Raw genomic sequence first — 22911 nt, 5'->3', positions numbered from 1 at the left:
CGCCCATATAGGATGCTGGCATTGGGGGCAGCTTTACCATGCAGTGCCAGCCCCTCGAGTTTTGAGGTGGACGGTGGCTTAATATTTTCTAAGCAAATATAAATGGGGAGGATTCATGTTGGAACCTTCATTAATGGCAGCAGATGCAGGCAAGTTGTGCATGCAGTTGCCATTTAATGGACAGTTGCGGTCCAATGGAGAGAGAAGGAAGGAGAAGTTCTCTTTGGAGGGATGGCCACATGGTCACCCTCGGGGAACAATGACTGTTTTTCTCATCTTCAACTTCCATGATCCCAAATCCCTTCAGTTAGTACCTCATTTCTCTATTTCTCTTTCGGCATCGTTCCTTGAAAGAGTCCATTCTACTGACTCTGATTTTGTTCCCTCTTTCTTATATGCATTCTGAGGACATTATCTCCTTCCCATACCAGCCAGTGGCTCCTTTCAAAGTTGACAGTGTCCTCTGGTTGCAGAACCTGATGAGTTTGTCCGTACTTTCCTTACTGGACCTGATGGGAGCATTTACCAGTTAATAACTCACTTCTGTTGAAGTATTTTCTTCACCTGGCTTCCAAGAACCCTGGCCCATCTGATTTTCCTCCTCACAATAATCAGAGTGATCTTTCCAGAAAGGACTTCGGCCCATGTCATGCCTCTGCTTCCCACCCTGAAAAGTGACAGCCAGAGTTCTTACTATGTTCTAGGGCTCTCCAGAATCAGCCTAATCTCTTATAATCTTTCCCTAATCTCTTCTTTCCCAACGAGGCATCAGCCTCTTTGTCTTCCCACTGTTCCTTGAACATCAGCCTCCTTGGTTCAGGGTCTTTGTATTTGCTCTAATTTCTGGCTCAAATGCTCTTCCTTAAAATATTCATCATCTTCCCATTTCAGTTCTTTCAGATCTGCCCTCAAAAGTCTTCTCAGTGAGGTCTTCCTTGGCCAAACTTTCTATTCCCTATTCCCTGCATCTCTTCCCCTAGACCACACTTTATATCCACCCCCACCCCCCTTTTTTTCCCAGGAACTCTGTCCAGGTCTCCCTTATGGGTGGTAGGGACTCAGGTACTTGAGCCATCATTTGCTTCCTCCCAAGGTGCATGGTACGAAGCTGGATTGAAAGTGGAGATGGGACTCAGTGCCTGACACTCCAGTATGGCATGTGGGCATCTGAAGCAGAAGCTTACCCCTCTGTGTGACAACTCTTGACTCTATTTATTGTCTCTCTCTCAAACTGAAATGTAAGCTCCAGGAGGGCATGATTTTTCTTCCCCTCTGTTTTGCCCTCACACCCTGTAAGAGAGCCTAGTACATGGTAGGCATACAGTACACACACATTGAATCCGTGGGTGGAGAGATGAGTAGATAGGTGTCTGGAGAACTCCCAGTTGTCAGCTGCTTTCATTGATTTTGTTTATCCCTGCAAGTTCACAGATTCATCATAGGATTCCAAGAGTTAAACCATTTTATTGTCAGAGTTATGGGGAAAAGACTTCTTACGCTGTTTCCTTCGCAGTATGGTATATGGTTCATCCAGCAAATGAAGACCTACCAACTTTTGATAATCAGATCATTAAATTATGAAACAATTCTTCCTGTCAAGGTTTATCTAAGTCATGCCTACTCTGCTTAATTAAGTACTTTGATGATTTTAGAACTCTTGATAAGTAGTTAAATGCCTGCCTCTCCATCCTTCACTCCCTTTATTCCTCCCTTTTTTCCTTCCATCATATGTATATACCATTTTACTTAATACTGTGAGAAATAATTTCAAGAATGGTTATCAGTCTCAATTTGTTAGAAATTTAGGCTATAGTTTATATAGGAGCTCTACATGTAAAAATTAAAATACAAGGTAAATGATTAATGTCAGTTGAATCATGACAATAAAATAAAATATGCTCTTTTTCTCATATTTTGCTAGGAAATCCTTTTGTTCATTACTCATACACACTTGTTCATCAAGGCCTTTGAGTCTCAAGGGCAGAATTTACCTCTAAACAAAAAGATGGAAGCTAAACTACATTTATTCTACCAGGTATTTATTAAAAATATGTTTTAAAGATTCATTATTTTTTATTGGTTTACATTATATCATATCCATAGCCATTAAACAAATTTATAGAGTAATGAAATCATATTACTTGCCGAAGAACTGAAATGATGTTTGAAGTCTTTTAGTGGACATATATTGGATGGTTAATCCAGAAATTCCTGTAATACTGTACAAAGGACCTGTGGTTTATAATGAGAGTATTGTTTTTTTGGGAACAGAGACCTGGATAATTTTCAGGAGACAAAAAGATTCAAACTTAAATGAGAGGTTATGTTATAGATAATGTAACAATGATGTGGAAATCTACAAAAAGTTAATATGAAAGACATAAAATTTCTCTAGCTTTCTTATTTGTGATTCTGGGGATATTCTCACCCATTGCCTAGTATTGTGTCAAATAAAAACCAAAGATGGATTTGTAAGGAGAGGGTTTTTTAAAGGAATATTGCAAGAGAAGAAAGAGGCTGTTGAAATAGAAGAGAGACTATTACAAAAGGGAGAATGCTGCAAATAAAAGATCTGCAAGCAAAAGTTTAGGTAAAGGTTTTTGTTTTATTGTTTATTTCCCCCCAAAGAGGATTAAACTAGCTAGAAAGAACTGGGTTTGGGAAATGTGGAATGACATGATAGCATGACTGGATACATAGACTAGACAAATGTTTTACCATGTGACCCCACTTGTGTTTTGTTCAGACAGTGGGGATAAAACAATTCAACTAATCCCTTATGAAGAAGAGAAAGGGAGGGGCTGGTATCATGACATCACTGCCTGTGATGCTGGCATCCCATATGGGCATCAATTTGTGTCCCAGGTGCTCCACTTCTGGTCCGGCTCCCTGCTAATGGCCTGGAAAAAGCAATGGAAAATGGCTCAGGTAGCCCCTGCTACCCTCGTGGGAAACCTGGAAGAAGTTCCTGGCTTCTGGGTTCAGACTGGTCCAGTGCTGACCATTGCAGCCACCTGGGGAGTGAACCAGGGGATGGAAGATATCTCGTTCTGTCTCTCCCTTTCTCTCTGTAACTCTTTCAGATATGTAAATGAATCTTAAAAAATGGAATTTTTGAGGATCTGGGTCTGACACTGTCATAGATAAACAAGGAGAGGCATCCATCTGTAAGTCTCACCTAAGTAATGTGGGGAGGGGTGGATTTTGCAGTAACATTTTCCAGAACACAAAAGTGTAGGATTATTTCTTTAAACTTTGCAGGTTCTAGGTGTACAGGGTTCAGGTAAAATTCAACATTGTCAGTTGAGAATTCTAATATATTAAATTTATTCTATTGATGGATCTAATGCCAACAAATAATACATGTACTTATATTATAATCTAAAAAACATTTCAGATCTTCCTAAATATTAAGATATGTACTTTATATCATATATATGTATACACATGTACATATATACATATATGTGTACATACATATATGTGTGGCTTTCAAAATGTTTTTTCACAAAAATAAATTTTAATTGTTTTCCACAGACTTTTAAAAACTTTTTTAAAGATTTATTTTATTATTTATTTATTTATTAAATTTTTATTTATTTATTCATTTGAAAGAGTTACACAGAGAGAGGAGAGGCAGAGAGAGAGAGAGAGAGAGGGAGAGAGAGAGAGAGAGAGGTCTTCCATCCGATGGTTCACTCCCCAGATGGCCGCAGTGGCCAGAGCTGTGCCAATCTGAAGCCAAGGAACCTGGAGATTCTTCCAGGTCTCCCACGTGGGTGCAGGGGCCCAAGGACTTGGGCCATCTTCTACGGCTTTCCCAGGTCACAGCAGAGAGCTGGACAAGAAGTGGAGCAGCCAGGTTTCTAACCGGCACCCATATGGGATGCTGACGCTTCAGGCCAGGGCATTAACCCACTGTGCCGGCCCATAAAAATTTATTTTATTTATTTGAAAGACAAAGTTAACCTGCTGTGCCACAGTGCAGACCCCTCCAAAGACTTCTTTTTTAAAAAGATTTATTTATTTGAAAGGTAGAGTTACAGATAGACAGAGGGAGAGACAGAGAGAAAGGTCTTCCATCTGCTGGTTCACTCCTCAAATGGCTGAAATGGCTGGAGCTGGGCTGCTGAATCAAGGAGCCAGGAACAACTTCTGGGTCTGCCATGTGGATGCAAGGGCCCAAGGACTTGGGCCATTTTCTACTGCTATCCCAGACCATAGCAGAGAACTGGATCAGAAAAGGAACAGCCCTCCATAGACTTTTGAAGTACCCTTATATTTATATACATTAAAAATTTGTTTTTGGGCATGGAAAGCCAAGACACTCTGGGGGAAAAAAAAAAAGAAGACGACCTAAATGAAGGATCTCAGCAAGTGTGATCCCAGTGAAATAACGGGGCCATCAAGGTAGGAGGTACCTTTCTCTGAAGGGAGGAGAGAACTTCCACTTTGACTATGACCCTGTTGGAATAAGATCGAAGTTGGTGAACCCTAAAGGCTTCCATAGCCTCAGCAACTCATGACTAGAGCCTAGAGAGATTACTGACGCCATAAAGAAGAGTGTTAAATTGTTAAATCAACTTCAAGAGTCACTGTGTACTTACGTCCCATGTGGGATCTGTCTGTCCTTAATGGGTTGTCCAATGTGAAGTAATGATATAGCTAGTACTGAAACAGTATTTTTACACTTTGTGTTTATGTGTGGGTGCAAACTGATGAAATCTTTACTTAGTATATACTGAAGCGATCTTCTGTATATAAAGATAATTGAAAATGAAAAAAAAACAACTTGGTGTTAAATTGGAAATTACATAGAAAATCAATTTTTTAAAAAATATATCATGCAGGATCTCTGTCATTAATGTGCTGTACACTGTTATTTAATGCTATAACTAGTACTCCAACAGTATTTTTTCACTTTGTGTTGCTATGTGAGGGCAAACTGTTGAAATCTTTATATATACTGAACTGATTTTCTGTATATAAAGAGAATGGAAAATGAATCTTGATGTGAATGGAAGGGGAGAGCGAGTGGGAAAGGGGAGGGTTGCGGGTGGGAGGGAAGTTATGGGGGGGGAAGCCATTGTAATCCATAAGCTGTACTTTGGAAATTTATATTCATTAAATAAAAGATAAAAAATTTGTTTTTGTATATGGTTTTGTATTTAAAATGTTTTTATGTATAAAATGATTTTGTATTTATATCCATTAAAGTTTGTTTTTGTATTCCTAGTACTTTGTTAATTTTGCCTTTTATAAATTGATTTTGAAGATGAACTCTTGTTTGTTTGTTTTTTTTTAAAGAAATATTTACTATTTATTTTAAAAGCAGAGTTACAGAGAGAGGAGGACACACACACATGCTCACACACACATTCTATCAGCTGGTTCACTCCCCAAATGACTGCAACAGCTGAGACTGGGCTAGGCTGAAGCCAGGAGTTAGGAACTCCATCAGAATCTCCCAAGTAGGTGGAAGGGGCCCAAGTACTTGGCCATTTTGCACTGTTTTCCCAGGTGCATTAGCTGGAAACTGGGTTGGAAATGGAACTGTCAGGACTTGAACTAGTGCTCATTGGGATGCTGGTGTTAAAGAGGTGGTGGCTTAACACCTTAACACAACGCTAGCTCCTGAAGATGAATTCTTAAAAACACTAATATTAAAATGCCATATGTTTGTTTTCCTTTTGTTACATATTTTATTCCTCACAAATCATTCACCTTTAATTGCATCTTCAGATATTTTCTTCCTGCTATTCCATGTCAGTTTCTGTTCACTATTGGTCTATTTGCATTCACCTGGCCTTTGATAATTTTTTTTTTTAAAGTATGTATTTGAGAGACAGAAATATAGAGTTAGAGAGGCAAACAGAGAGAGCTCCCATCTGCTGGGTCACTTCACAAATGCCTGCAACAACCAGGACTGGGTTGGGCTGAGCTGAAGCCAGAGCCAGGAACTCAGTCTAGGTCTCACGTGGGTGGCAGGGACCCAACTACATCTGCTGCCTCCTATGGCCTACATTAGCAGGGAACTGGAGTCAGGAGCCAGAGCCCGGAATTGAACCCAGGCACTCCCATATGAGTTGCAGGCATCTTAACTACTAGACCAAATGCTTGCCTCTAGTAATGAGTTTATATGCTGCTCCATATTTTAGATTTCTCACCCTTTCTTTTTCCTTCCTGATTTCTATTTGAGCTCATTTTTTTTTTAACTTTTTCTCTTTAGGTATCCTATCATCATTTGTAATATGTATCTCATGAAGTCAGTGAATCAGATTATCTTTTTGAAAGAAGTTCTTAAATGTGTACAGATTCTAAAAGTCACTGAAAGACTTCTCTTAATTTTCATCTTTGGTGAAAACAAATATTCTCTCTAAACTTTCTTTTTTTTTTTTTTTTTTGACAGGCAGAGTGGACAGTGAGAGAGAGACAGAGAGAAAGGTCTTCCTTTTGCCGTTGGTTCACCCTCCAATGGCCGCCGCGGTAGCGCGCTGCGGCCGGCGCACCGTGCTGTTCCGATGGCAGGAGCCAGGTGCTTCTCCTGGTCTCCCATGGGGTGCAGAGCCCAAACACTTGGGCCATCTTCCACTGCACTCCCTGGCCACAGCAGAGAGCTGGCCTGGAAGAGGGGCAACCGGGACAGGATCGGTGCCCCGACCGGGACTAGGACCTGGTGTGCTGGCGCCGCAAGGCGGAGGATTAGCCTGTTGAGCCACGGCGCTGGCCTCTAAACTTTCTTGATAATCTGCTTTATAAATTGCCTATGTGATATTCAGGGGGGCACCTTTGAGTTTAAGTGTTCAAGAGTTAAAAACTGCTGTATAGTATTTTATAGAGTACATGTTTCATAGTTTCTTTATCCAGTCTACTGTTGATGGGCATTTGGGTTGGTTCCAGGTCTTAGCTATTGTGAATTGAGCTGCAATAAACATTAATGTGCAGATGGCTTTTTTGTTTGCCAATTTAATTTCCTTTGGGTAAATTCCAAGGAGTGGGATGGCTGGGTTGAATGGTAGGGTTATGTTCAGGTTTCTGAGGAATCTCCAGACTGACTTCCATAGTGGCTTTACCAGTTTGCATTCCCACCAACAGTGGGTTAGTGTCCCTTTTTTCCCACATCCTCACCAGCATCTGTTGTTGGTAGATTTCTGTATGTGAGCCATTCTAACCAAGATGAGGTGAAAGCTGATTATGGTTTTGATTTGCATTTCTTTGTTGGCTAGTGATCCAGAACATTTTTTCATGTGTCTGTTGGCCATTTGGATTTCCTCTTTTGAAAACTGTCTATTAAGGTCCTTGGCCCATTTCTGAAGTGGGTTGTTTGTTTTGTTGTTGTGGAGTTTCTTGATCTCTTTGTAGATTCTAGTTATCTGTTGTATAGTTTGCAAATATTTTTCCCCATTCTGTCAGTTGCCTCTTCACTCTCCTGACTGTTTCTTTTGCAGTACAGAAACTTCTCAATTTGATGCAATCCCAAGTGTTAATTTTGGCTTTGACTGCCTGTGCTCCTGGGATATTTTCCAAGAAGTCTTTACCTGTGCCTATATCTTGCAGGGTTTCTCCAATGCTCTCTAATAATTTGATGGTGTCTGGTCGTAGATTTAAGTCTTTAATCCATGTTGAGTGAATTTTTGTGTAAGGTGAAAGGTAGAGATCTTGCTTCATGATTCTGCACGTGGAAAACCAGTTTTCCCAGCACCATTTATTGAATAGACTGTCCTTACTCCAGGGATTGGTTTTGGATCCTTGATCAAATATGAGTCAAAAACAATGAAACCCGGTCATTTGCAACAAGATGGAGCAATCTGGAAAACATCATGCTGAGTGAATTAAGCCAGTCCCAAAGAGACAAATATCATTTGTTTTCCCTGATCGGTGACAACTAACTGAGCACCAAAGGGAAACCTGTGGAAGTGAAATGGACACTATGAGAAACAGTGACTTGATCAGCTCTTGTGCTGACTGTTGATGTACAATGTAATACTTTATCCATTTTAGTATTTTTTTTGTTCTAGTACTAGTGGTTGAAATCTGTAATTAACACACAATTATTCTTAGGTGTTTAAATTTTAACTGAAAAGTGATCCCGGTGAAATATAAGAATGAGAAAAAGAGAGGGAGGAGATGTACAATTTGGGACATGCTCAATCGGACTTGCCCCAAATGGTGGAGTTAGAAATGTGCCAGGGGATTCCAATACAATCCCATCAAGGTGGCATGTACCAATGGCATCTCACTAGTCCAAGTGATCATCTTCAGTTCACAATCGATGGCTCTGATAGGTCTAAGAGTCAAAGGGATCACACAAACAAGACAAGTGTCTGCTAATACTAACTGATAGAATCAAAAAGGGAGAGAAGGATCCAACATGGGAAGTGGGATACACAGCAGACTCATAGAATGGCAGATGTCCTAAACAACACTCTGGCCTCAGAATCAGCCCTTAAGGCATTCGGATCTGGCTGAAGAGCCTATGAGAGTATTTTAGGCATGGAAAGCCAAGACACTCTGGAAAAAAAAAGAAGAAGAAGACCTAAATGAAGGATCTCAGCAAGTGTGATCCCAGTGAAATAACGGGGCCATCAAGGTAGGAGGTACCTTTCTCTGAAGGGAGGAGAGAACTTCCACTTTGACTATGACCCTGTTGGAATAAGATCGAAGTTGGTGAACCCTAAAGGCTTCCATAGCCTCAGCAACTCATGACTAGAGCCTAGAGAGATTACTGACGCCATAAAGAAGAGTGTTAAATTGTTAAATCAACTTCAAGAGTCACTGTGTACTTACGTCCCATGTGGGATCTGTCTGTCCTTAATGGGTTGTCCAATGTGAAGTAATGATATAGCTAGTACTGAAACAGTATTTTTACACTTTGTGTTTATGTGTGGGTGCAAACTGATGAAATCTTTACTTAGTATATACTGAAGTGATCTTCTGTATATAAAGATAATTGAAAATGAAAAAAAAAACAACTTGGTGTTAAATTGGAAATTACATAGAAAATCAATTTTTTAAAAAATATATCATGCAGGATCTCTGTCATTAATGTGCTGTACACTGTTATTTAATGCTATAACTAGTACTCCAACAGTATTTTTTCACTTTGTGTTGCTATGTGAGGGCAAACTGTTGAAATCTTTATATATACTGAACTGATTTTCTGTATATAAAGAGAATGGAAAATGAATCTTGATGTGAATGGAAGGGGAGAGCGAGTGGGAAAGGGGAGGGTTGCGGGTGGGAGGGAAGTTATGGGGGGGGAAGCCATTGTAATCCATAAGCTGTACTTTGGAAATTTATATTCATTAAATAAAAATAAATAAATAAAAGTCAATGACATTTGATTATATATTGAAGAATAAAGTAACACACATAAAAAAACAAAACAAAACAAAAAAAAAAAACTAATACACCTTTGATCTTCTAGATGCAGCCCAGTGGTTTTAAGCACATAGCCAAGTTTTAAAAAACACAATATTCTTAATTTCATAAATCTTTTTCTAAACATTGTTAAAATGCTGTAGTTCCTTTTTGGGTATCTATGTATCTGTTTAGAAGCAACATAGCTTCTTTTGAAGAAGACTCTTTGTTTTTTTAGAGAAGCATTAGTTCCCCAGCAATATTTAGCAGAAAGTACAGAGATTTCCCATAAACTCACTGTTCGTATACATACACAGCCTCCCTCCAACTATCAGTATCCTGTACTTGTGTGGTACTTTTGTTACTATCAGTGAATGTACATCGTCACATTATGACCCAAAATCCATAGTCCACATTAGAGTTCACTTTTAGTGTTGTTTGTTCCTTGAGTTTGGACAAATGACTTGTATCCACCATTAAGTATTGTACAAAACAGTTTCATCGCCCTTAAAATCCTGGCTTCTCTATTTTTCTCTTCTTTCCCACAACCTCTGGCAGTTACTGATCTTTTTATTTTTAAAAATTTTTTAATTTATTTTTATTTTTGACAGGCAGGGTGGACAGTGAGAGAGAGAGACAGAGAGAAAGGTCTTCCTTTTGCCGTTGGTTCACCCTCCAATGGCCGCCGCAGTAGCGCGCTGCGGCCGGCGCACCGCGCTGATCCAAAGGCAGGAGCCAGGTGCTTCTCCTGGTCTCCCATGGGGTGCAGGGCCCAAGCACTTGGGCCATCCTCCACTGCACTCCCGGGCCATAGCAGAGAGCTGGCCTGGAAGAGGGGCATCCGGGACAGAATCCGGTGCCCCGACTGGGACTAGAACCCCGTGTGCCGGCGCCACTAGGCGGAGGATTAGCCTATTGAGCCACGGCGCTGGCCAAAATTTCAACTCATTTGGGTAGATAATAGCAAGTGCGATTGCTAAATTGTTTGGTGAGAGTATGTTTACTATTGTAAGAAGTGGCCAAACTGCTGTCCAAAGTGGCTAAACCACTTTTCATTCCTACAAGCAATGAAAGAATATTCTTCTTGCTGCATATCTTTGCCATCATATGTTGTTGTTAGTGTTTTTGATTTTTGCCATTTGTTTTTGTTGTGCTATTAAATTTTAAAATTATTTTAAATTAAATTATAATTGTACTTTTGGAGTACAATGTAATGTGTTGATTTATTGATTCATTATAGAAAGATTTCATCAAATGAACATATACATCATCTCACCAACTTGTCTTTTTTTGCATAAGACCCTTAAAATATAACCTTTTAGCAGTTTTGTAATAAAAATCATGTTGTTGTTAATTGTGGCTATCATGCAATACAATAGATCACTAAAACTTATTACTCCAGTCTTACTGAAACTTTTTGCCCTTTGATCAACATGCCTGTCTCTCCCTTTTCTCTCTGGCCTCTGATAATCACTCTTTTACTTTAAGTGTGTTCATAGCATATTTGTTTTTCTGTTCCTGGCTTATTTCATGTAGTATAATGCCCTTCAGTTCCATCCATGTTGCAAATGACAGAACTTCCTCTCTTTTTAAGGCTCTATAGTATTGTATTGTATACATATACCATATTTTTTTGGTCTACTAATGGATAGTTATGTATTTCTATATCTTGGGCTATAGTATATAATGCTGAAACAAAAACAGGATTGCTGCTATCTCTTTGATGTACTGATTTAAATTCCTTTGATATGTACCCAGAGATAGTATTGATGGATTATATAGTAATCCAAAAAACTAACTTAGTATTTTGAGGAAAAAACTGGAAGTAGAATAAAAACTATATTATTTTCAAAATGGCTGTACTAATTTACGTTCCTATCAGTAGTGTATAAGGGTTTCCTTTTTTCTTTGCCATCATTCATCTTTAAAACATTTTTTTAGGGTAGCAATTGTGGTGCAGCAGATTAAGCCACCTCTTACGACACCTGCATCCTGTGTCACAGTTCTGGTTCAGTTTTGACTTCTCTGCTTCCAATTCTGCTCCATACTAATGTGCCTGGGAAGCAGCATATGATGGCTCAAGTACTTGGGTCATTGCCACCCACGTGGGAGGCCTGATTGGAGTTCCTGGCTTCTGGCTTTGACCTGTCTGTTATGACTATTTGGGGAGTGAACAAATGGATAGAAAACGCTCTATTCCTCGCCCTCTCTCTCTGTCACTCTTTCAAATAAATACTTAGAAATGAGAGTAAGAGTGAGAGCAAGAGAGAGAGAGAAAGGGAAATCTATTGTTTGCCAAATGCCTGCAACAACTGGGGTTGGATCAAGCTGAAGCCAGAAGCTAGAAACTTAATCTAAGTCTCCCATGTGGGTGCAGAGGTTCAGCTACTTGAGCCATCACCTTCTGCCTTAGTGCACACTAGCAGGAAACTGGAAACAGGATTGGAGATGGGACTCCAACTCAGGTACTCTGATATAAGATGCTTGGGTCCAAAGCAGCATTTAATTGCTACATCAAATTCCCATCCCCACTATTCTTTATGATAATAGCCATTCTAACAGATATGAGGTGATATCTTATGGTTTTTATTTGAATTTCCTGGGTTATTAAAGATGTTGAACATTTTTTCCATATATCTGTTGGCTACTTGTATGTCTTCTTTAGAGAAATGTCTGTCCAGATCCTTTGCCTGTTTTTAATTTTTTTTCATTTCTTGATATTGAACCATTTAAATTCCTTATATATACTGGATATTACTCCCTTATCAGGTGTATGGTTTGCAATTATTTTCTCCCACTCTGTAGGTTGACTCTTTACTCTGCTTGTTGCTTTGACTGCACAGAAGCTTTTTCATTTAATGCAACCCCACTTGCCTGTTTTTGTTTTTGTTGCCTGTGTTTTTAAGGTCATGTCCAAAAAATCATTGTCCAGACCAATGCCATGGAGATTTTGTTCTATATTTTCTTCTATCAGTTTTACAGTTTCAGGTCATACATTTAAGTCTTTAATCTATTTTTGGTTGATTTTTTTCTCAATGTGAGATAACTTCATTCTTCTGCATTTGGATATCCCATTTTCCCAACATCATTTATTTAAGAGACTGTCCTTTTCCTATTGTATTCTTGGTACTTTTGTCAAAAATCAATTGATCATAAATACTTGAGTTATATTTGCTTTTCTAGCCTGTTACTTTGGTCAGTGAGTCTGATTTTGTGGCAGTATCAGGCTGTTTTGCTTATAAAGCTTTGTAATGTATTTTTTTTTGATAGGCAGAGTGGACAGTGAGAGAGAGAGACAGAAAGGTATTCCTTTTTCCATTGGTTCACCCCGCAATGGCCGCTGTGGCTGGTGCACTGTGGCCGGCGCACTGCGCTGATCTGAAGCCAGGAGCCAGGTGCTTCTCCTGGTCTCCCATGCGGGTGCAAGGCCCAAGGACTTGGGCCATCCTCCACTGCACTCCTGGGTCACAGCAGAGAGCTGGACTGGAAAGGGAGCAACCAGGACAGAATCCGGCGCTCCAGCTGGGACTAGAACCTGGTGTGCTGGTGCTGCAGGTGGAGGATTAGCCTATTCAGTTGCAGTGCCGGCCTTTGTAATGTATTTTGAAATCATAAAGTGTGATACTTCCAGCTTTGTTCTTTTTACTGAAGAATACTACGGCTATTCAGGGTCTTTTATGATTACATATAAATTTTAGGATTATATTTTCTATTTCTATGGAAAATGACACTTGAATTTTGATAGGAATTGCCTTAGAACTGTAAATTGTTTTTGTTAGTACTTATTTTATTTTTTGACAGGTAGAGATATAGACAAAGAGACAGAGAGAAAGGTCTTCCTTCCGTTGATTCACCCCCAAATGGCTGCTACGGCTGGAACTATGCCGATCTGAAGCCAGAAGCCAGGTGCTTCTTCCTGGTCTCCCATGCAGGTGCAGGGGCCCAAGCACTTGGGCCATCCTCCACTGCCTTCCTGGGCCACAGCAGAGAGCTTGACTGGAAGAGGTGCAACTGGGACTAGAACCTGGTGCCCATATGGGATGCCGGCACCACAGGTGGAGGATTAACCAAGTGAGCCGCAGTGCCGGCCCCTGGTAGTACATATTTTAACAATATTAACTCTTCCAATCCATGAACATGGGATATCTTTTCCATTTATTTGTTTTATTCAATTTTTTCAACACTGTCTTGTAATTTTCATTGTTTGAGTTTTGACATTCAACAGGTGTGTAGTGATATGTTTTAATTTTCAATTTTCTAAGGACTTAAGATATTGCACATCTTCTTTATATGCTTATTTGCTATCTGTATTTCTTGGTGAGGTGTCTGTTCAGGTCTATTGTTAATTGTTTGGCTGGGTTATTCTTTTTTCTTATTGTTGTAACAGTCCTCTCTGTAATTTGGAAAGCAATCTTTTTTCAGATATATCTTTTCTTCTGGTGTGTGCCATTTCATTGTCTTTTTTTGCAGAGCAGTTTTATTTTTATTTTTTAATTTTTATAGAAAGCTTTTATCTAATAAGTATAAATTTCATAAGTATAACTTTTGGATTATAGTGGTTCTTCCCCACATACCCACCCTTCCACCCCAAACTGTCCCACCTCCTACTCCTTCTCCCATCCCATTCTTCATTAAGATTCATTTTCAATTATCTTTACATACAGAAGATCAACTCTATATTGAGTAGATTTTAACAGTTTGTATCTACACACACAAATAAGTATAAAGTACTATTTGAAGACTAGTTTTATCATTAATTCTCATAGTACAACACATTAAGGACAGAGGTCCTACATGGGGAGCAAATGCACAGTGACTCCTGTTGTTGATTTAATAATTGAAATTCTTATTTATGATGTCAGTGATCACCAAAGGGTCTTGTCATGAGCTGCCAAGGCTATGGAAGCCTCTTGAGTCCACAAACTCCAACATTATTTAGACAGGACCATAATCAAAGTGGAGGTTCTCTCCTCCCTTCAGAGAAAGGAACCTCCTTCTTTGATGGCCCCTTCTTTCCACCAGAATCTCACTCAGAGATCTTTCATGTAGGTCATTTTTTGCCACAGTGTCTTGGCTTCCCATACCTGAAATGTACAGAGCAGTTTTAAATTTTAGTGGAGTTCAGCTTATTAATTATTTCTTTCATGGATCATGCCTTTGGTTTGTATTTAAAATGCACTTAATTTTATGAAAAGCTATCTTATGTAGTTCTATAAAAGACTTGATTTGTGGGGCCAGCGCTGTGGTGCAGTGGATTAATGCCCTGGCCTGAAGTGCCGGCATCCCATATGGGCGCTGGTTTGAGACCTGGCTGCCCCACTTCTGATCCAGCTCTCTGCTATGGCCTGGGAAAGCAGTGGAAGATGGCCCAAGTCCTTGGGCCCCTGCACCCATTTGAGAGACCTGAAAGAAGCTCCTGGCTCCTGGCTTCAGATCAGCGCAGCTCCAACCATTGCGGCCATCTGGGGAGTGAACCAGTGGATGGAAGACCTCTCTCTCTCTCTCTCTCTCTCTCTCTCTCTCTCTCTCTTTCTCTCTGCCTCTCCTCTCTCTGTGTAACTCTGACTTTCTAATAAATAGATAAGTCTTTTGAAAAGACTTGATTTGCAAAGTATATAGTAAACTTTTTCAACATGATATCTTAAGAACTAGATTCAATAATTATTAAGTACATTCATGAATGCTGTATACTTTATAGCTGCATAATGCACTAAGGAAAACTTGAGATAGAGTTTGTACTAATTTATTTGGTGTAATAGTGAACTAATGAATAAGTCCTTCTCAACAGAAGCCCTGGGTGGGCAACACTGTGGTGATGTGGGTAAAGCTGCTGCCTACAGTGCTGGCATCCCATATGGGCACCGGTTTGAGTCCTGGTTGCTCCACTTCAGATCCAGCTTTCTGCTATGGCCTGGGAAAGCAGTAGAAGATGGCCCAAGCCCTTGGGCCCCTGCACCTGCATGGGAGACCCAGAAGAAGCACCTGGCTTCTGGCTTCATTTTGGTGCAGCTCTGGCCGTTGCAGCCAATTAAGGAGTAAGCTAGCTGATGGAAGACCTCTCTCTCTCTCTCTCTCTCTCTCTCTCTTTCTCTCTGCCTCTCCTCCTCTTTGTGTAACTCTGGCTTTCAAATAAATAAACAAATCTTAAAAAGAAATTCCCTTGGTATTTGAGAAAGAGTATTGATACAAAATGAATTATTTGATCAAGAATGGGGTGTGTGTGTATGTATGTGTGTATAAAAGATTTATTTATTTGTTTGAAAGGCAGAGTTAGAGAGAGGGAGAGACACGGAAAGAGCAATCTTCCATCTGCTGGTTCACTCCATAAATGGCTGCAACACATAGGGCCAGGCCAGTCCACAGCCCCGTGATTGGAGCTTCTTCCGGGTCTCCCACATAGGTGCAGGGACCTAAGCACTTGGGCCATCTTGCGCTGCTTCCCCAGGTGCATAAGCAGGGAGCTGGATTGGAAGTGGAGCAGCCAGGTCATAAACCGGTGCCCATATGGGATACAGGTGTCATGGATGGTGGCTTTACTAGCTATACCACAGTGCAGGCCCTAAAATGTTGTATTTAATATGTATCTGCAAAGAGAACAGGGCTGATTGTAGCTCTTGATTATTCCCCAGAAAAAAGATGTTGAATTAACTGAGAAAGCTTCTAATTCTTTTGCAACCAACTTGCCATCAAGATATATTGACAGAAAGAAATACATCAAAATTTCTGAAACAATAGAGAAGAAAATTTTACCTGAAATTAGAGGTTGGACCCCAGAACATAAAAAAAGGTAAGTTAAAAACTCTGAACCTAGTTTATTTAATGATACTTTTGCAAGTTTAAGAGTTCCAAAAGTGTAACCCCTGTGGTCTTGTACAATGTATATGAAATCATTTCTGTTTATGATCATTCTTTTAGGAGCATGCTTTTAATTCCTGAATAGTCATTATTATAGTTTTTTGCACTTCTCTTAGCCACATGGAAGCATATAAGCTATCATATAATATTAGTTAGAGAGTAATTGTGTTTGTAAGTTGGTCTTAAAGAGAGTTTATAAAGGATAGTGGAGAGTAATTGTATGTTTGTAAGTTGGTCTTAAAGAGAATTTATAGAGGAAACAAAAAGATTCTCTTTGGATTTGGGTTTATGCTTCCCATGAAATTGGACCATTTGTATCGTTGCTAGTTCTTTTTTTGTGTGCTATATTGTCTGATTTCTTTTTTTTAGTCACAGAAGAAGTGCTATCATTTCATGTACACCTAGGAGAAATACTTGATCTGTATTTTTAATACTCTTGCATGCTTTTGGCCTCGTTGGAAGTCACTAGTTGGGATGCCTGCATTGCTGGAGTTTGCAGCCCATCCCTGTTTCCAATTCCAGATTTCTTCTGATGTACAGCCTGAGAGGCAGCAGGTGATGGCTCAAGCAGTTGGATCCCTGCCACCCACATGGGAGAACTGAGTTGAGTTCCTGGCTCCTAGCTTTGGCCCTGCCCAGCCCTGGGATTTGCTGGCATCTGGGGAGTGAACCAGTGGGTGGGATCACTCTGTGCCTCTTTGTCTCTCAAAGAAATAAAAATTTAAAAAATATCTACAAAATGACTGAAACAGAAAAAATATTTATCAGAGAGAAAGAAAGAATCTGAGAAAGCATTTAAGGTTCATCTCACTTTATTTTTTTTTCTGATTAAATGCTGATTTTACCAAATTGTGAGACTGAAAATTACTAGCACATTATCTCCTCTGCCTAGCATATGTTTCCATTTTATTTATTTATTTAATTTAATTTTTTGACAGGCAGAGTTAGTGAGAGAGAGAGAGAGAGACAGAAAGGTTTTCCTTTCTGTTGGTTCACCCCGCAAATGGTCGCTATGGCTGGTGTGCTGCAGCCGGCGTGCTGTGCCAATCCTTCTGGTCTCCCATGTGGGTACAGGGCCCAAGGACTTGGACCATCCTCCACTGCACTCCTGGGCCACAGCAGAGAGCTGGCCTGGAAGAGGAGCAACCAGGACAGAATCTGGCGCCCCAACCAGGACTTGAACCCGGAGTGCCGGCACCGCAGGCGGAGGATTAGCCAAGTGAGCCATGGCGCCGGCCTATTTAATTTTTAAAAAAAAGATTTATTTTTTTTACTTAAAAGGCAGAATTACAGAGAAAAGGAGAGTTAGATCTTCCATCTGTTGGTTCACTCCCCAAATGGCCGCAACGGCCAGGGCTGGGCCAGGCCAAATTCAGGAGCCAGGAGCTTCTTCTCTGTCTCCCACCCCTGTGGGTGGCAGCGGCCTAAGAACTTGGACCCTCCTCTGCTGCTTTCTCAGGCATGTTAGCAGGGAGCTGGCTTGGAAGTGGAGCAACTGGGACTTGAACAGGTGGCCCTGTGGGATGCCAGCATTGCAGGTAGTGGCTTAACCTGGTACAACATAATGTTGATCCCTCTGTTTCATTTAAACTAATGTTTCACCCCTATTCCTGTTCATTAGATAACAAAAGAGAAGAGAATTATTTCTAGAAGACCACAATAAAACTTGCTACCTAGGAAGATGAAAGCCAAAAAATCAGATAGTAGAGTAGAAGTCATGATTATGCCAGAAAGAAGAAGATTCAGATTCAGCTGGGACCTATGGGGATATAATGCCGCAATAGGCTGTTGGTTATAACCTATTAATAAATCATAAGTCAACTTAGAATGCCATTGCTAGTTTGTTCTTCTGCAAGGAAATATATCAGAATGGTACTGAAGATATTAGAGTGCTTTTCACATAATAAGTATTATTTTATGAAATTGTTTCTCTCTCTTTGTATTTGTATACTGACATTCAATAGAAAACATTTTTAGACCATGTGTTGTAGTCAAAATAGTTGAAAATCATTGCCTTTGAGACTGGAGGGCTGCAGAGGGGACTAATCGTAAAATAGTTGGAGCAAAATACTGGGGTCTCAGAATAGGCATTTGAGGAATAAAGCATCAAAAGGTTAAGATGTGTGCTAAGGAAGAGGAGTAGGATACATGATATAAGCTTCCCTTATTTCACAATTTTTCTTAGAGCTTAGTTTACCTAAAGCTGTTATAGGTACCCACAACCTAGTTAATTATTGTCCTGTATATCACACAAGCAGCCCTTAAATAGCAGATTGCTTTAGAAAGAAAGGACATTTCTTGGGGCTGGCACTATGGCATAGCGGGTAAAGCTGCTGCCTACAGTGCTGGCATCCCATATGGTTCAAGTTCCAGCTGCTCCACTTCCAATCCAGCTCTCTGTTATGGCCTGGGAAAGCAGTAGAAGATGGTCTAAGTGTTTGAGACCTTGCACCCACATGAGATACATGTGGGAGACCCAGAAGAAGCTCCTGGCTTTGAATTAGCCCAGCTCCAGCCATTTGAGGAGTGAACCAGCAGATGGATGACTTTCTCTCTCTCTGCCTCTGCCTCTCTGTAACTCTGCCTTTCAGATAAATAAATAAATCTTGAAAAAAAAAAAAAAAAGAAACATTTCTGAGAATGAAATTTAAGTTTTGCATACAAGTAAGGAATCACCTAAAAATAATGAATTATAGCTCAGTTTGTATGAGTTCTGGGTAGGAACAAACCTTTGGGGTTTTCCATAGTGTTTCCCACTATGTTAAAATTACCTGAATATTTTTACCTCCCCTTGTGTTTGCTAGATGGCCACACTCCAGCACAATTAAATCACAGTATTTGGGGGTGGGAAACAAGTATCAGTATTATTTTCGGCTGGCTAGATGATTTCAATATAAACACAAATTTGGAATCTAGTCCATTTTTCAGAATCATTCCTATTCTGTAGGGTTCTAAGAGCATAAAAATCATTTTATGATTTTCCTTGAAATTTAGGTATATTGTAGATTATTTGAGGCAATATATGCAACTTCTAAAAGTCTTCTCAAATTTATTTCAGCCTAACTGTAGTCATCTCACTATTGTATAGTTTGTGGGATGTTTGTATTATGAAATTTCTTGACAGTGCAATAAGAAAATGCAGAAAAAAAGAGAACGAAGAAACCAAACAGGAAAGCAGGATAAGGATTAAAAAATAGTTAAGCTTCTAGTGCTTATACTTTAGTCTTTGAATATCATTAATTGTTAAAAGCCTTTTTGGAGAAATGGCTAACTTCAGGTCTGGTAGAAGAATTGTGCGGATGAGCCTGAAATAGCTTGGCTTCCAGAGATAAGGAAACTAACAAAGACGGCTTTTAGGATTGCAAATAAGGACCCAAGAGCCTCCTTGAAAGGCTCTCACTTTCTCCCATCAAAGATGAGAAAATGGGAGTACTATTAAGAATAATAATTGCAGGGAATTAAACTGCATCAAATATATTTAAATCCATGTGTTCAAAATGATATCAAAATTACTTTGTTTTTATTGGCGGTTGTAAGTTAACCAAGCCATTGTTATAAAAGTGGTAAATAAAACTAAAAATAGAATAATTGTCTTGCCTTTCTTTATGAAGTGTATCACTGGGTAACCAAATTATACAGGAGAGTTAAGTTTCTCTTGCTAGAAATATTCTAGCTAATGAGTGAAGAAGAAAAGACAGACTTATAACCATTTTACAACCTATTGATTTATTTGATCTAGCTGTTATATATAAGGGAGAGCTAATAACACAAATAGTCAAATTGGATATTTTATGCTTCCTGATGGAAACACATCACCTCCTATTTAGTGATTTTTAATTCTCCCCTCTCCAGGAAAATACAACCTTAATATGACTAACCTTTCAGAATCCCTGTATTCATGATGACACAGCAAAACCTAGACTGACAAATCTACAGGTCAAATTACCTAATCATAGCACTAATGCTAATATAGTAAAAGACATAGAAGAACAACTTATAGATTAAAAGAGATTTAAAACACATAACCAGCTATGATTTGAGGACCTAGTTGAATACTAAAGAAAATGTTAAAAAATGTATGGCCTTCATGAGACATCTGGAAAATTGAACAGTCTATTTGGTGATATTGAGAAATGATTGCTAATTTTTAGTTGTTATAATTGTGTTTCAGATTTTTAAAAAAGAGACACCTTTCAGAGATTTATATTAAAATCTTTACAATTGAAATAATATATTGGAATTTACTTCAAAATAATAAAGGATGGGAGTAGGGATAAGATATAGATTGAATAGGATTTGTCATTACTGGTTGGTGGGTACATGTGGAGATAATCATATTGTTCTGTCTACTTTTGTACTTGAAAATTCCATAACTAAAAGTTGAAAAGAAGAAGAAAAATCAAGAAAAACAATTTGAATTATTCCAATTTCTGTGCAATTTAGGAATGTAACATCACTATACCTATATGAAGAAGAAAAATTCTCTGATTTATCAGGAGAAAATAAAATCAAGAAAAAGAAAAATTTACAAGTACAACTGCATAGGAAAACAACTGAGGTAAATAAAGATTCAGGAACTTTCCCTTCATCTTCAAGTGTTGTCCTTAGCCCTCAAACATTCCTGTCTATTTTAGCTCAAATGTTGAAAGATTGCAGTCTTAAATATTACTACTACTTTCTCTTCTCTCCTCTCTTCTTTTTCTTTATCCTTCTCATCTTCCTTTCTTTTTATTAAAAAAAAAGAACAAATAATACTTTCAGATTTTGAAAATTTTATCTTTCTTTCTCCATTAAACCAAAACATACACATATACACATTTTTCTTTTTTATTGAGTTCTCTTTTAACAATTTTTCCTGTCTTCATGTCTTTAAGTGCTTCTTGGTTTGTGGCAGCATGACTCCAACCTCCGCCTCAGTCTTCGCATGGCTTCTCCTCTTTGTATCTCAAGTCTCCTTCTTCCCTTTTCTTATAAACAATCTATCATTGTTTAACTCAGCTAGAAATCCTTACCTTGATTATATCTGCCAAACATTTTTTTTTTCAAGTAAGGGTATGTTTACAGATTCCAGAGATTAGGACATGAACATATACTTTTGTGGAGCCCCCATTCAGCCTAGTACAGTCACTATGATAGGCTGATATGCATATTTCTTTTTATTTCTGTTTAGATATTTAAATATTAACAGAGATTTAGCAATTGTACAAAATTGCATAGTACTATGTGATGTCTTGTTGCATATATACACTGTAATATCCAATAAGGGTAAATATAATTAAATTCTTTCAAGAGTTTATTTTTTTTAAAGTAAAACAACCAAAATCCTGTCTTCTAGGTTTTTGTTAAAAAGAGAAATATATAGTATATTAATACTATCCATAGTCACCCGAGTTGCAATATAACCCTAAGACTGTTTACTCCTGTCTAGTTATAATCTAGTACACATCAATCAAATTTTCTCCAACCTTCCCTCCATAGTTCCTTCCCAGCTTCTGGTAACTACCAGTATATTTTTAATTTCTATGAGATCATATATTCTTTACACTCAATAAATGAGTAAGATCATGTGATATTTGTCTTTCTGTGCTTGGCTTACTTCATTTAACACCATCCATATTATTGTAAATGACAAAATTTCATTCTTTTTATGGCTGAGTAATGTTCCATTATGTATAGGTGTCACATTTTCTTTATCCATTTGTTGGTGGATAGACACTTAGGTTGTTTCCAATTCTTGGCTATTGTGATGGTGCTGCAGTAAACATGAGAGTGCAGAAGTTTCTTTGACAGATATATTTAATTTCTCTTGAATATATACCTAGGAGTAAGATTGCTAGGTCATATGGTAGTTCTATTTTTATTTTTTAAAAAAGGAGCCTCCATCCAGGTTTTTTTTTTTTTTTTTTTTGAAAGGCAGAGTGGACAGTGAGAGAGACAGAGAGAAAGGTCTTCCTTTTGCCGTTGGTTCACCCTCCAAGGGCCGCCGCGGCTGGCGCGCTGTGGCCGGCGCACCGCACTGATCTGATGGCAGGGGCCAGGTGCTTCTCCTGGTCTCCCATGCAGGTGCAGGGCCCAAGGACTTAGGCCATCCTCCACTGCCTTCCCGGGCCACAGCAGAGAGCTGGCCTGGAAGAGGGGCAACCGGGACAGAATCCGGCGCCCCGACCGGGACTAGAACCTGGTGTGCCGGCGCTGCAAGGTGGAGGATTAGCCTACTGAGCCGTGGCGCCGGCCCTGTTTTCCACAAAGGCTGTACTAATTTACATTCCTGCCAACAGTGTCCAAGAATTGCCTTTTCTCCATACCCTTGGCAATACTTGTTATCTTTTGTCTCTTTAGTAATAGTCAATCTTTTGTTTTTTAAGATATTTATTTATTTTATTATTTGAAAGGCAGAATTACAGAGAAGCAGAGGCAGAGGCACAGAGAGAGAGAGAGAGAGAGAGACAGAGAGACCGAGAGACAGAGACAGAGGCAGAGAGACAGGGAGAGAGGTCTTCCATCCATTGATTCATTCCCTAAATGGCCGCAGCGGCTGGAGATGGGCTGATCCAAAATCAGGAGCCAGTAGCTTCCTATGGGTCTCCCACATGGGTGCAGGGGCCTTTGGCCATATTCCACTGCTTTCCCAGGTCATAGCAGAGAGTTGGATCAGAAGTGGAGCAGCCAGGACTTGAACCAGTGCCTGTATGGGAT

At 39.3% G+C, this 22911-nt stretch overlaps 1 protein-coding gene across 1 annotated transcript in view; it reads left to right on the top strand.

The window, feature by feature from the left end:
* The first annotated feature begins 395 nt into the window (after positions 1–395).
* The window catches only part of EFCAB13 (EF-hand calcium binding domain 13), a 129383-nt gene continuing 106867 nt past the window's right edge, over positions 396–22911 (top strand). The window contains exons 1-4 of the mRNA XM_062175043.1: positions 396–491; positions 1922–2035; positions 15990–16147; positions 20659–20773. Coding sequence (XP_062031027.1) covers positions 396–491; positions 1922–2035; positions 15990–16147; positions 20659–20773 — 483 coding nt within the window. The remainder of the gene's footprint in view (positions 492–1921; positions 2036–15989; positions 16148–20658; positions 20774–22911) is intronic.

This window comes from Lepus europaeus, chromosome 18 (genome assembly GCF_033115175.1).
Source record: "Lepus europaeus isolate LE1 chromosome 18, mLepTim1.pri, whole genome shotgun sequence".
NCBI classification, from domain to species: Eukaryota; Metazoa; Chordata; class Mammalia; order Lagomorpha; family Leporidae; genus Lepus; species Lepus europaeus.
Note: the sequence above shows the minus strand (reverse complement) of the source record. Positions and strands in the feature narration are given on the sequence as shown.